The sequence below is a fragment of the Megalobrama amblycephala genome, linkage group LG11 (assembly GCF_018812025.1).
Source record: "Megalobrama amblycephala isolate DHTTF-2021 linkage group LG11, ASM1881202v1, whole genome shotgun sequence".
Classification (NCBI taxonomy): domain Eukaryota; kingdom Metazoa; phylum Chordata; class Actinopteri; order Cypriniformes; family Xenocyprididae; genus Megalobrama; species Megalobrama amblycephala.
The window spans coordinates 40,407,576-40,422,975 of record NC_063054.1 but is presented as its reverse complement, the minus strand read 5'-3'; the positions used below and the strand labels follow the sequence as shown (position 1 = coordinate 40,422,975).

The 15,400-nt window shown below is 38.1% G+C and overlaps 1 protein-coding gene across 1 annotated transcript; it reads left to right on the top strand.

Moving 5' to 3' along the window:
• The first annotated feature begins 517 nt into the window (after positions 1-517).
• LOC125278703 (leukocyte elastase inhibitor-like) lies at positions 518-6,221 on the top strand. Its single transcript, XM_048208029.1, has 7 exons — positions 518-667; positions 1,359-1,547; positions 1,942-2,070; positions 2,225-2,342; positions 2,463-2,584; positions 5,260-5,433; positions 5,620-6,221. Exons 2-7 carry the CDS (start codon positions 1,371-1,373, stop codon positions 6,052-6,054), a joined length of 1,155 nt encoding a protein of 384 aa, XP_048063986.1. The 5' UTR covers positions 518-667; positions 1,359-1,370; the 3' UTR covers positions 6,055-6,221.
• Positions 6,222-15,400: the final 9,179 nt, after the last annotated feature.

Below are 15,400 nucleotides of genomic sequence, written 5' to 3'. Positions count from 1 at the left end.
CATTGACTACCCTACAACAGTGTATCATCGCATAACCACTTTTACTATCTACCAACACTATAAAGTACTTTTCTCTTCTTTTTCCTCTTACTGATAACGGTCCTGCCGCATCCATTCCTACACTACCCCATACATTTCTCGATTTAATACTCAATATTTCCTTCCTTTTGGCCCTTCTTCCTGCATTATGCTTTGAACATACCTCACATTTCTGTAATACATTTCTTACTTCACGCAAAGTTAAATCATAGCCCAGTTCTTTAATTTTATTATAAGTTCCATCCCTTGATGCATGTCCTATCTCTTCATGTATTCTAATAACCAATTCTTCTTTTAATGCTTCCGGTACGACAACCTTTCCTGACTCGCTCATTTTCCAATCTTTAACCCCTATCACCACTAACCTAGTTAGTCACAAGCCACTTCCTCTATTCATATTACTCAACTATATTTACCAGTTCACAAGAATTCATAATGATGTTTTTCACTTGAATTTATATTACACAATGGGGGTGATTTTTTTTTTTTTTTTTTAAGTGTGTATATAAACGAGAGAGGCTTGTGTCAGTTGGCCAGTTGTGAAGACGCACCTCACCAAAGAGAGATCATCGCTTCAAGATCATCGATCAAATCATCACTTCCGTCATTAAGTATTAAGTATACGTCAGTAAGTATTTGTGAAGCTCATTCTGAATTTTAACTACAACAGTGGTTGTAATAACATATGATATACATGTACGGTGCAAAATGCTTCACAAAAACATGACTTAAGAAAGTAATTTTATATCTTCTGCTTTACTATGTCAGTAGAAAACCACATCCAGTGAGATTTTTGTACACTGTTAAAAAGAGATAGTACACAGACACTTTCCAGATCAAGCACTGGGTGTTCTGAAGGCAAAGGGTGGGCCAAACAAACATTGATTTCATTTTTGGTTACTGCATTTCGTTTGAGGTTAACTGATAAATAAAAACCATTCAAGAACTTTGTAACTTTACAGCATTTCACCAGATGGCTATAACTTCTGCATAGTATGGATGTAAAACCAAATATGCATATTACATGTGTGGTAGACCAAGATGAAAACCTTTTTCATTGAGAGGAAAAGAGGGGTTCTTTCATTGCTTTTTTTTAGCTAAAGCTCTGTATTTGGGCTGTTTTGTTGTTTTGATTGTATATAAAATTCTGCATTTGACTTTTCACATATTAGGAGAGCACATCAGGTGAAATTAATGTTGCTTGTCCGTGGCTTGAACAGGATGTACACTTTGTTTTCTGATCTTTTCATTCTTGTTCTTCTATACTGTTTTCTGTGTTGGTCAAACATGATGTTTAAAGTGAATTTCCTTCATTATAGGCTGTAAACAAAATGGAACCAGCAATTGAACCTGTGATTTTGGCAAACTCCAAATTCTCCATTGACTTGTTAAAAGTGTTCTGTAAGCGCAACACAGACAATGTGTTATTCTCACCCCTGAGCATCTCCTCTGCATTGGGCCTGGTCCTCCTGGGTGCCGAGGGCGAAACTGCCGACCAGATGTATAAGGTGTGCTCAAGCCTCCAAATAGCTCTATAAACTGTCATCTCATGTTTATGAATGCTTTAAACGGGACCTATTATGCCTCTTTTTACAAGATACTTGATACAGATACTCCGGCAGTCGTGGACGGGGCCTGTTACATTATGCCACAATCTATAGAATTCATGAACAACTAATTTTCAGACACTTTATGATTTATAGGAAATTTAAAAAAGGATTGGGTGGATTTTTACCATTTGTTGTGGTCCCCTTTAATGCATTGATTGGTGCAGTTCTACATTGTGAAATACATGTTCATTTTTACAATGTTTTCTTCAAAACATTCCTCACTTCACAGTCTCAAATTCTCTCAATATATTTCACTCAATATTAAACAATCTCCTCTTATGTTTCTCTTAAGGCCCTCCACTTTGGCAAAATGAACATTATATACCACGATCTGTATGAGGCGCTCTACAAAGGAGGGAGGAACAGAAGCCTGAAGCTGGTTAATCGCATGTTTGGAGAAAGCACATTAAATTTTTATGATGTGAGTTGTTTGAGAAAGCACATCAAATGGTTAATTTACTTCCTGAAAATGACAGTAATGTAATGTGTCATTCAGTGAAATGTTTGGTTCTGAACACTGATGTTATTTTAATCCCATGCTGACATGTTCCCTCTCTTTCTATTGATGATGTTAGGATTTCCTTGATAAATGTGAGGAGTGGTGTTTTGCCAGCATGAGGAATATTGACTTCAAGACTAAACCTGATGCTGCGAGAGAAAAAATCAACATCTGGGTGAAGAAGAACACTGGGGGTAATTCAATTAAAGGCCCAATTTTGTTAACTAGTATTCAACTATTAGACTATAGACTTTTAGACCACTTTCTCATCATTTCTAAGTCTTCTGATTGATGTTTATATCCTTTTATTTTAGATCAAATTGAGAATTTGTTGGATCAAGGAGGTGTGTCTGCGGACACAAGTCTTTCTCTAATCAGCTTGGTGCACTTCAAGGAAGACTGGGGCAAGTCTTTCACACCTGTTGACACCAACAAGGTAACTTTGTCAAGACAATTCAGCTTTGTCTGCCAAATGATACTTATGAAACTGATATCTCTAAAATGCTAAAACTGGATGATCCACATATAAACCATTGTGCAATGCTCAGTTTATCATCGTGTCAAACAACACCCCTTACCAGTGGCGAATCACTGTGAAGCATGATCTCTTGTGCCTTATTGCTTTAGTGCTAGTGTTTTTAATCGTCTCATCTGGCTTCTCTCAGTTTAAGTTTATTCAAGTGTGCTATTGGTAAAATAAAAGAATACTTTGTCTACATTATGTACTTCTCCGAAATATACTTAAAATTACATTTAAGGATACTTGACATATACAGAAAAGTCTAAGTATATCTGGCCAATACTTATACTCAAACTTTTGATCAAAATATACTTAAAAGTATAATTAAATATTCTAAGAATACTTGGCTTGTAATTTATTTCAAATCTACTCAACTCGTTCCCCAACACTGACGGAAACTTTTGATATCGCATGTTCACATATTTATACAACAAAATATTCTGGGGGCCATGAAAGTTTTGTGAAAATGATCAAAAATGCTGGTGCTGAATGGCAAAATTTAAAAAAAAAAACGCTGGTGGTGAAAGAGTTAAAGTACAGTTAAAGGTATATTTCAAGACAAAGGCAAACACCCAAAATGTTTGCACTGTTTTTATCTCCTGCTTAAATTTATTAAAAGAGTGCAGATCTTTTTTGCATTTTTATATTTCAAGTATAATTTATACCTAAACAGGAACATAGTAGTATACTACAAGTTCAAAACTAATATATAAATAGCAAACTAAGTATGAAGTTAAGTTCGTTTAAAGAAAACGTACATGTATATTTACAGTATAAATCTATGAAACTAGTAGTTTCCTGAGAGTATACTTGAAATTGTACATTCATAAACTAAAAAATGTGCTAAAAGTATTTAACTAAGCTATAAGTATACCTTTAAAGGATTAGCCCACTTTTAAATAAACTTTTCCTGATAATTTACTCACCCCAATGTCATCCAAGATGTTCATGTTTTTCTTTCTTCAGTTGAAAAGAAATGAAGGTTTTTGATGAAAACATTCCAGGATTATTCTCCTTATAGTGGACTTCAATGGCCTCCAGACGGTTGAAGGTCAAAATTACAGTTTCAGTGCAGCTTCAAAGAGCACTTCCGCTTTCTGCATTCTTCAAAACGCTTATGCTGTATGTCCTACGCCTTTCCTATTCTACTTATGGAACAAACGCGGCGGCAGTTCAAGGTGATATTTTGTGTTTATAAAGCATATACAGTTGTATTTTTTTCGAAAATGGCCGATCGTTTCTCTAGATAAGACTCTTATTCCTCGTCTGGTATTGTTTAAAGCCCTTTGAAGCTGCAATGAAACTGTAATTTTGACCTTCAACCATTTAGTGGCCATTGAAGTCCACTATAAGGAGAATAATCTCAGAATGTTTTTAATCAAAAACCTTTCTTTTGACTGACAAAAGAAAGACATGGACATCTTGGATGACATGGGGGTGAGTAAATTATAAGGGAAAGTTTATTTAAAAGTGACTAATCCTTTAAGTTTATTTAAAAGACTAATCCTTTAAGTTCACTAGTAGTATATGATGAAGTACAAACAAAAAAGGTAGATGTAAACTAGTTGTTTACTCAAAGTTACTAGTTTTACACTTAAAGGGCCCTGTCATACACCCGGCACAATGCGACACCAGGCACAACGCAAGTGTTTTTTGCTAGTTTCAGCCTGATGCAGTCATCATTTTCACATCCTGCAGAACTTTATTTAAACAGCAAATGCACTCACACCCATTTGTTCACCCATGGGTGTGCTGGTCTGAAAACAAGGTGCGTTCAGGCGCATTGTTGGTGTGTTGCTATTTTGAGGCAAATGAAAACTACTGCGCCATTGACCAACAAAGACCCAAAGTCAATGTCACAGTATTTTCTTGTTATTTAAAGAGCGCGTTAGTAATATGTGCCTATAGTCAGGTGCAAAGCATGAATATACTCTGCTTGTTACACACACAGGGATGCGCAGCAGTACACAAACATGCCAAATATTAAAAATAAAAGGATTCCTCTCTGGAGAAGTGTTCAGTCTTTCCACTTGCAAATTCCTCCATGTAAATAGCGAATCCACCATTGTACAAGCGCAACTAGATTTTAAAAGGGGAATGGGAGATGAGACTCTGATTTGTTTATTGCACATTACGCCCAAAGCACACCTATGATTCAGTAGAACCCTTTGGGACCATGCGCAAAAGAGGATTTGGACATGCCATAAGTGCGCCATGCGCTTCAGACTATGCACTTAGATAGTTAAAATGGGGCCCAAAGTATAAACAAAAAAAGTATACTTTTATACACTAAAAAAGTATAAAAAAGTAAAAAAGTATAAAAAAGTTAAAAGTATACTTGTATACACTAAAAATGTATTAAAATAATACACTTACAAGTTTACTACTATTACATTGCTATTAGTATACTTACTACATAGTATACTTAAAATATACTTGAACTTTACTTAAGTATACTTAATAAAAATGAACTTAAAGTACACTTATTTTTTGTAAAGGAAAGTGAGACCGCAGCACAGCTAACACTGCAGATTCAAGTGCTAACACATCAGCATCACTAATGTCCAATCTGTCTGTGTTTTAAATGTCAGGATAACGGAGTAAAATGGCCAATGATGAATCGGAACGATGACTTCTATATGGGTAACATCCCACACAGACAACACCTTCTTCCCACTGAAGCTCGGATTCTGGAGATCCCTTATGCGAAAAATGATCTGAGTATGCTCATTATACTCCCAAACAAGAAAGATGGGATACAAGAGGTAAAACAGTCACTCACATGAACAGGAACTGAAAATCCCTTACCGCTTTTACTTCACTTGTAACTGCATAATTAGGATAAAGTCTACATGAAATTTTGGATTGTTGTGTAGGTTTGGTATTACATGAAATAGGAAACAATTAAAAGTCTCTCCCTGCCTCTCTTATTTTTCTCCCCTTCCTCTAAGTTGGTAGAATCGATCACTTATGAGAAGCTTCTGGAGTGGACTGAGCCGGACAACATGACTCTTTTCAAAAACATGGATGTTGAAATACCCATCTTTAAGCTGCAGGTGACCTATGACCTGAAGGATCCCCTGGAGGCTCTGGGCATAAAGGATCTCTTTAGTGATAAGTGTGACTTATCTGGCATGGGGCCTGGACCGTTTAAGAATTTCATTGGTATGCACATTTCTAATGTGGAGGTGGATAAAACAGGCACAGAGATATGGGGAGGTAGTGGTGGAGAGGTGAAGAAGAAGTCATTTGCTCAAAGTTATAAAAGCACAGAGAGTTTCGTGGCAGACCACCCCTTCTTATTCTTCATCCGGCACAACCCCACCAAGAGCATCATCTTCTGGGGTCGCTTTAACCCTGAATCTGATCCGCAGAGCAGACAGTAGAACAGTGTGATCTGTCATATTAAAATACAGTACGCAGTGATTATATTGCATGTATCTTCATTTAAAATTGATTTGCTTGGAAAGTATGCTGTAAACAAAACTCTGAATACACAAAATGTTTGAGTACTTAAACTGAAAAACTATAAATAAAGAAAGTCAGGCATAAACTTGTGTCCTTTTTTCTTAAACAACTTATTGTGTAAAGTGTCAGTTAACAGGTGGAAATGAACTTTGAAATAAACTGATATTTGAATGGTTTTAATTGAATTGTGGGGATAGCGTGAGAATGACTAAATGAAGACGATGAACTAGTTAATGCCGCGGCCTCACAGAGGAGGCCATTTTGTTTGACTACCTATTGTAGCAACGTGTCAAACTTGTAAATCTAAAGCACTGACAACACCTTAGCAACCGCATAGCAACATACTGGCAACCACCCAGAAGGCTCCCTGTTGCAGTAAGGTTAGCAATTAAATCTAGTTTAATTTTATTCTTTTACTTATTAGGAAAGCTAACTAAATGGTAGGATAAAGGTGAAACATGTAAGATTTCTGTCCGCTAGAGATAGAGATTTCGATACGCTAGAGGCATAGCTTGATGACGACAAGTTTGAGCGCGGAATCTTGGGTTATGTGGTCTTCACATCACAGCCGGTGGAAATAATCGGGATAGAACTCAGGAAGAAATCATGTTCCTGGATGCAATTATTAACATTATTATTGTATGAAGCAGAGCAGGACCGAGTGTTGTGGGAGCTGAACAAGGAGCTTGAGCGATTGCGCAACACACACCTCACGAGCAGCGGGTCTTTTATTATGACACAGTCGCTCGTGTTATTATGACTTGGTGCCACTTCCGCTTTTCCGGTCATGAGTATGAGGTAACGCAGCTCTGTTTATCATATTAGATACATTTGAGTGTTTTGTAAATGATGTTATAACGTTACTCAGAGCGTTCGCTCGGCGGCTGCTGTGAGACACTGTTACACACTGCAGTAAGATCGATCGATTTTAGAATATCATATTAAATGCTGGATGGCTTGTGTTGATAAATGGTATGCAATTAATTTTAAAACGTATTGTATGATGGAGAAAATTCTGTATTATAGTTAGTAAAAATAAAGCTGCATCTGATTACGCTGTGTTAGCTACTTCACAAAATAGTGTTTTTCTCTGAGGCATGGTAAAGCATGGTACTCACAAAAAAAAAAATCAAGAAAATTAGATTTAAACAATAAGACTAAACGTGTTGAGCTATATAACAACAATTATGAATGTAAGCAAACAGTTGTTCCCTTGTCTATTAAATTAAAACATGTAATATCCCACATAGAAGGCGACGTTCTCAGGACCTTGCGCAACATTCCCTAAAAGTTCTCAAAGGGTGATGAAAATTCTGAACCTTTACAGAACATTAGGGACGTTCGTAAAACGTCCTCTTTTGGTAATGAAAGTGCTGCAGTTTATGGTTCCTTATATGACTTCAGGGGGACAGTCCATTTTGGTTATTTTATGGTAAAAAAAAAGAATGTTACAAAGAGGACATTAGGGACATTAACAGAACATTCCCACATGGTCCTCTATTGGTCATTTAATAACGTTCCCGATATGAGTTTAGGTCGCGTTACAAAGAGGACATTTGGGAAGTTAACAGAACGTCCTATAGGAATAGTCCCCTAAACATTCCCAGAACGTTAATGTTCCCTGAAGGTCCACCAAATAACGTTCCCCAAACCTTAAGAACTCCACATCGTGACCATCTCTGAACGTTCTGGGAATGTTACTAGGTGACAGGTTACCCTGCTAGAAATTTTACGTTCCCAGAACATTCTCAGAACGTCCACTGTGTGGGATTACAAATGTAAGAATCTGTTTAAGATCTGCTGATCCTACATCCGGACATAACCTCACATGAAATACTAAGGTGATGTACATTGTGTTTTACACTTGAGGTAAAGATAATGACATTCTAAGGAGATCAAGGCAGGCAGCCCAGGTGTCTGTAAAATTAACCTTTTGTCTTCATGCAAATCCTGACCATTTGTCATGACAAGTGCAAGATACAGCGGTGCCTTTGTCTCTATGATAATGTAAAGGTATGGGCGATACTGTAAGACTAATTGGATTAGCACCTATGCATTTGAATGACACAGCTATGCTGATAAGATAATGGCTGGGAAATGTAGGGAATGGGCTGATTCCTGCACTGCATTTGCATGTTTTGTTTATATTGTCTCCACTTCTACTCTATGTATCCAATGTCACAGATCCCTTGTTCTCCGGACTCCATTTCCCATGATCCTCTTGTCTCCTCACCTGCACTCACTTCCCTTGTCATCTCCCCATCATCACTCATCACCGGCACCTGGACTCCTTCATCAGCACTCCCTATATTATGGACTCACTCCTTTCACTCCCTGTCCGTTCTTATCGTTACCTAATGTTATGTTGATGTGTTATGTGTGATATTGTATGCTTTCTCCTGCGTTCTGGATTAAAACCCATTATTGTGGATATCCGTGCTACTCTCGTCTCTCCAACACACCAGCACCCGTAACATCCCTCCCCTTGAATGTATATGAACTACCATAAGTACACTGCCTTCGTTAGACTTGGATGACTACAGCGACACACAGCACGTTTCTCAATAAACAGTAACTTCTGCTTGAAAGATATCCCAATGTCTCCTGGTCTCTGCTGCAAGGAAAAAGTTTTGGTGCTGTGACCCGGATAGAGCTTCTCACCTCAATCCAGATTGAAGCTCAACAGCTTCTAGCACAACAAAGATCTGATCCAAAAGAAGATCCAGGCTGAATTTTCCTGTACACCCAAGGGTTGGTGAGTGATACTCTATCCAAAAGAACCTTTAAGACCAGTATAAAGTTGTTATACTCTGTGCCGTCAGAGAAGAGTTAACAGACAGCTGTAGGGTTTGGTTAACTAAGTTATCCTCTAAAAATGTTCTTTTAGAGATGAAGGTTAGCCTCTGTTCAGGCAGGGAAGATTAGCATTACATGCTAATATTGGTATCCTCTGTTCAGGCAGGGAAGATTAGCATTACATGCTAATATTGGTATCCTCTGTTCAGGCAGGGAAAATTAGCATTACATGCTAATATTGGTATCCTCTGTTCAGGCAGGGAAGTTTTAACATTACATGCTAATATTGGTATCCTCTGTTCAGGCAGGGAAGATTATCATTAAGTGCTAATATTGGTATCTTCTGTTCAGGCAGGGAAGTTTTAGCATTACATGCTAATAATGGTATCCTCTGTTTAATCAGGGAATGTGGTGTGTTAACAGAATAGCCATCCTCTACTTTGCTAGAGAAGAAGGTTTATCCTCTGTTAATTCAGGGAAGGTTACAACTGTTACAGTGTGTTAGCAAGTTGGTTCTACTCTGCTCGCCAGAGAAGGCTGAATACATTACAATGAGTATTAACTAGGTTATCCTCTGCTCTGTCAGAGAAGTGTTGAAAGTGTATTGTTGTGCCAGAAAGACATTACAAAATGTTGAGAAAGAATGCTAGACTAATTCCAACAACTGAGAAAGGTGGACTAGCTACCCCTTTATGGACAGATAGTAAGTTCAAATCATTGTTAGGAAAGCACATGGACTCAATAGTGACTGAGTCAGTCAGAATGGATTTGACAAAGAAATTTGGGATTCATCCAGAAAAAGTTTGGTCAATTGAATAATGCAAAAAGGTACTTGGTGCTTGTATTCGAAAGAAAAATATGAAGGGCATTATCTGCTGCCACAGACAATTTTCTCTATCCATTGCACAAGAACAAATCCAATGTATTGCTAAGTTAGAAGAGCAGAAGAAACAGCTGCACACTCAAGTGTCTCGTCTCACTCAGAAGTTGGGCCTTAACAAAGCCTCAACCAAATGTGACTCAAAAGACCAACAGTCAGATGAAAGCTATCCTGACTTACAGTCTTTCTGTAGACTAGAGGGCAATAGCAATACTGGATTCATGGATAAAGATGTAAATGCAGTTGAAGTGTCTGGAGGCTCAGAGTAGGGTAAAAGGGGTTGACACAGTTCCATCTGTAACCCCCATACTGCAATTACAAGCAGTCAGTACCGCTCTAGGTCCTGAAGACATAGAAAGACTTGCTGAGAGTTTGCCATCAGTGCAGATAATTTTTTCTGAGTTTAGGACAGTTGTCCAGAAAAATGAAGCTCTGTGATATGTCCCTAGCTGAAGTCATCCAGCTAATGTCACAAATGCTGAAAGAGTCAGAATTCAGTGATTTTGAAAGTGCTGTAAATAATTCTGAGTTTCAGCATTCCAGCAAAGGTGAATTGAGAGAAAGGGTTCTGAGAGTGTTACAGAACCTTGTTGGACCAAAAGTGGACTGGTCAAAGATCACTAGTTGTATACAGAAGAAGGATGAAACTGTAAGTGAGTGCACTGAAAGATTTTGTCAGTCAGCTGCAGCATACAGTGGAATAGCTGACACTCCAGAGAAGGTGTTAGAGGATAATGGACCACTGGTCCTCATGTGGTTTGAAAGGCTTTCATCAGAATACAGATATGCATTGCCTTTCTTAGACCTCACATGGTCCAATGGAACCCTGCAAAACAATTTGGATAGGTTAGCTATTTGGGAAAAAGACTCCGATGTCAAGACAAGAGTGAAGATTGCAGCATCATCTTTTAAGGTCAACACAGAGAATCGTCAGAAACGTAAATGTCCTAAGAGAGAAGGCAGTTGTCATTACTGTGGTAAACCTGGACATTGGATGAACGAGTGTAGGAAAAACAAAAATACATTTAAAGAAATGAACAGCTTTACTCAGCTCCTATTCAGTCTACTTGCTACATTGAAACTGCCACTCCCCTCTTCTCCAAACTCTTGGAGCAACAGCTTGCTGACATGCTAACCATTTGAGCTGTGAGTGCTTAATTTCCCCAGTAAATGACAAGAAAGCTGAAAGACTCATTCTGAACAAAAGAAAGTTAACTATCACTTCCACCCTTTGGGGAACACTGGTTAAGTACACTCACAGCCTTAAATGTTATTCTACAGCACACACCATACACTTATCCATCCTCAATGGGTTATGATGTCTGCTATAACTGATGTTTCATTGGATGATGGAGATAGTAAAGTTTCAAATTAAAGCACAGTAAAGTTTGCAAATTAACTACAGGGAGAGAATAGGACACACAGACCAGTGAGGAGCCCAGGGAAGACCCGAAGTGCAAAAGGCCTCGGGGGCCAACCCTGTGGTGAAGACTTCCTCATAGGTTTCCCCCTCTCAGTAGTTTATCCCAACCTTACTGGTCTATAGGAGTCAAATTGATTAAGACTAGGTTAAGAAAAAGAAGAACAAAACCACTAAACGATTACTAGAAATTTATTTTGATAAGAGTTAGACATACAATACGATCATCAGAGGTCTAACGTACTAAAGTCTATGCATGAATACTGCTGGTCTGCTGTTTCTTTGTTTTCTTGTGTTGCAGGTATGTGTATATGCCATGATGTCTCATAAGCAGCACCTGGGGTAAAGCATCACCTCATGTACATGTAACGGAGGCCAGCTTGTAGTTGCTGTGCAAGTAAACCTCACTCCTCTGATCTCAAGAGATGCTCAAGAGACACGTGCAGAGCGGGGTCGAGTAGGACCTGGGTAGAGGGGTTACATTGGTGCCGTGACCCAGATGGGAGTGAGGTTTAGGGGGTGAGTGTAACCGAGGCCAGCTAGTAGTTGCTGTGCAAGTAAATTTCACTCCTCTGATTTCAAGAGATGCTCTAGCGACTGACGCTAGGGGTTGCAGCCTTTAGCCTCCTTGTTAGAGCATCCGACTCCCGCGACAGAGACCCAGGTTCGAGACACGTGCAGAGCAGGGTCGAGTAGGACCTGGGTAGAGGGGTTACATACAACCTTCATGACGACATCTGAGCAACTTGGAACAGACATGGAAATGCGTTGGAAATGGACGCTACAGGGAACAAACTCCACAGATATTCAGGCGCCATGGACTTTTAGGACTTCCACGCTTATGCTACATGGTTTTCTGTGTCATCATGTAGTTTATACAACATGTTACCACCTTGCGTTGTATATGTGTGTCAACAGTATACTCAAGTTAAAGAACAACACTTATGTAAATGTTGGACACTACACAGAATAAGATGTATATGCCTGTAGCTGTTACAAGTTGCATGGCTGGAGGATGGGACTTATATTAACAAACATAGGTTACAGAAGGGATTTAAGAAGGAATTTTAAATTTGTATTATGTGAGAGTTATTAGAACTCTCAAAGGGGGGACTGTGGGATTACAAATTTAAGAATCTGTTTAAAATCTGCTAATCCTACATCCTGACATATCCTCACATGAAATACTAAGGTGAAGTACATTGTATTTAGCATTTTAAGGTAAAGATGACGACATCAGATGAATGATTCTGTTTAGCAAAGTTTCCAGCAAGAGTTTTCTGGTAGTTCCTGTTACTGAGATTCTCACCTTTAATTCTCACCAAGAGTCATTAATGGCTCTTGGAACCCCTGTCCCTTTCTTTGAATAGGTATGCTGATTGGATTAGGACTTGCGACACTCTAGAGTTGGGTCGGGTTCCCATACCTGAATACTTAATTTGCATGCTTTGTTTAAGGTCGTCTCCTTGGTGCTTTGTCTCTATCTCTAAGTACTGCCCCCTAAAATGTATATAAACTTCAGTGTACACTGCCTTAGTGAGACTTGATGACTGCAGCTACCGACAGCACATGTTCTCAATAAAGAATCCTGCTGAAGATACATCCATGTCTCCTGGTCTCTGCTTCGATGAGGAAAAAGTTTCCAACAACTGGTATTAAGGACGTTGTCTAGTAACATTTTATGTCCCAAATGTTCTGTAAAATTTCAGAATTTTCGTCACTTTTAGAGAACTTTTAGGCAAAGTTGCGCAAGGTCACGAGAACGTCGCCTTCTGCGTGTGTTTTATAGAAAATAATAAAGTCTCCATTATGGAGGTGAGCGTTTGCTTTAGATGGGCTCTTGATTCTTGACATTTAAACATTAGATTTTCTCTGGCTGCTTTAACTGTTTTTTCAAAACAAGCTTGTTATAGCAAAAAAATGCTAGAGAAAATCTGATCAGATGATTTTGGTTGTTTAGTGCTGGTGATTCAATCATCGTGGAGGGTCCTGATTCACTGATCATCACCAGAATCTAAAGTATGAGTGTATTAAATGTTAGTTTTGCATTAATTAATGGTTAGTCCTTTTTTATGAGTTTTTATTTTTAATTCATTATACAGACAGAGTTTTGAGCACTGTCTTTTAGACTCACAAAGACATCATGAATCAGCATATGATCCTCAACAATGGTAACAATAAACACTTTTTTTGTGTGTCTTTAGTATCTTATTTTGTAATGTTCAGAGTTAATCTGTTATCTGAAAATTTTGTCACCATTGTTGAGGATCATACGCAGAATCTTGATGTCTGTGTAAATCTTCGTGATCCTGTCTGAATCATTTCTGCATAATGATAAAAACTTTCAAAATATCAAAGCAGGACAGGATTTTATGCATTATCATAGGACTACAACAACATGAAAGAAACACAATATTCAGAGATCAGTGAATAAGACCACTGTATGATGATAAATTCATCAACAATGAGCAACCAACTCCATTTGGTAGGTCATTTGGTAGGATAGGTCTTAATCCAGAATAGTTAATCGTGGTTTAAAAAATGGCTTTCTGAAACACAGATTAAGTACAGATTGCTATAACCTGGACTATGGAGTCCTGATTTAAAATAAACCAGATTAATTTAAAACCAACTGTGTTAATCTGAATTAGCATGCGAGAGGTTGCCTGTAAAACATGGAATGAACCAAGAAAAGCTTAAAATTGCATGGAACTCAGAAGCAAATCCAAGGAAAACAATGGCAGCAAAAAAGACTCAAATATAAAAACTTAAAATCCCCATGTAGTCAATTATTTTATCCCTTTAAAACTCATCTTTGATCACCAAAATGACATTTTTGGAGCGCCAAAAAATGAAATAATGACTTATAAAGTGATGGCTGATTTCAAAACACTGCTTCAGGAAGCATCAGAGCGTTATGAATCAGCGTGTTGAATCAGCTGTTCGGAGCACCAAAGTCACGTGATTTGAGCAGAGGCGTTTTGACATGCTATCCGAATCATGATTCGACACACTGATTCATTGTGCTCCGAACCTTCCTGAAGCATTGTTTTGAAATCAGCCATCACTATATAAGTCATTATTTTGGTTTTTTTGGCACACCAAAAATATTCTCGTCGCTTTATAATATTAATATTGAACCACTGTACTCACATGAACTGATTTAGATGTGTTTTTAGTACCTTTATGGATCTTGAGAGAGGAAATGTCATTGCTTACTATGCAGGCCTTACGGAGCCATCGGATTTCAACAAAAATATCTTAATGTATTACTGTATTATTGAAGGTCTTACGGGTGTGGAACGGCATGAGGGTGAGTAATAAATTACATTATTTTCATTTTTGGGTGAACTAACCCTTTAAAAGAACTCCACATTGTGACAGTCTGTGAACGTACTGGGAATGTTACAACGTCCTTAACACCTGTGGGGACGTTCTGAAAATGTTCTGGGAATGTAAAATTTCTAGCAGGGATATTAAAGTGTCTTTGGTGTTTCCATAGTTTTTACAAAATAAAACCGGAAACCGAGGATAGCACGGGTATGACACAATTGACAGGCGACTCCTCACACGGCCTTGTTTAAATTGCAATTTTCTCACGATTTACAAATAGTGAAAAAGTACTCAAGTGAACACAATATATAACACTGGCCTAGTGGTTTTTGGATATTTTACTGCAAAAATATTACATATTGCACCTTTAAGCAACAAGATGAATGTTAACTCGACAAATATCTACGCAAGGCCCAGGGATACGATTGAGACAGCCCTTAAAATGGCTGACTCTAGTGCCCTGACTACTGAACTAGCACGCACCTAGTGTTTTTACAAGTAGAAAATGCAAAATACATTGTTCAGATTTCTCCCTGAATTATGATTAGTTACTGTCACTATTCTCGATGCAGCAGTAATGACCTACAGTGGCTACATTTTTCACAATCACAACAGAAATTCAAAACATTGCCTTAAACTCACTAGTAAGGCAGCGTGGTCCTCCTAATATGGCGTATAAACAAGACAGTTACCCAGAACTCAACACGGTGTGACGTCAGCTTATTATCTATAATCATAACAAATAATGATAATTATAAAGATTTAACAATTGCTCTGATTAAACGAGGATAGCGACGTCCACACCACAACTATAACGATAGCGACACAGTGAACT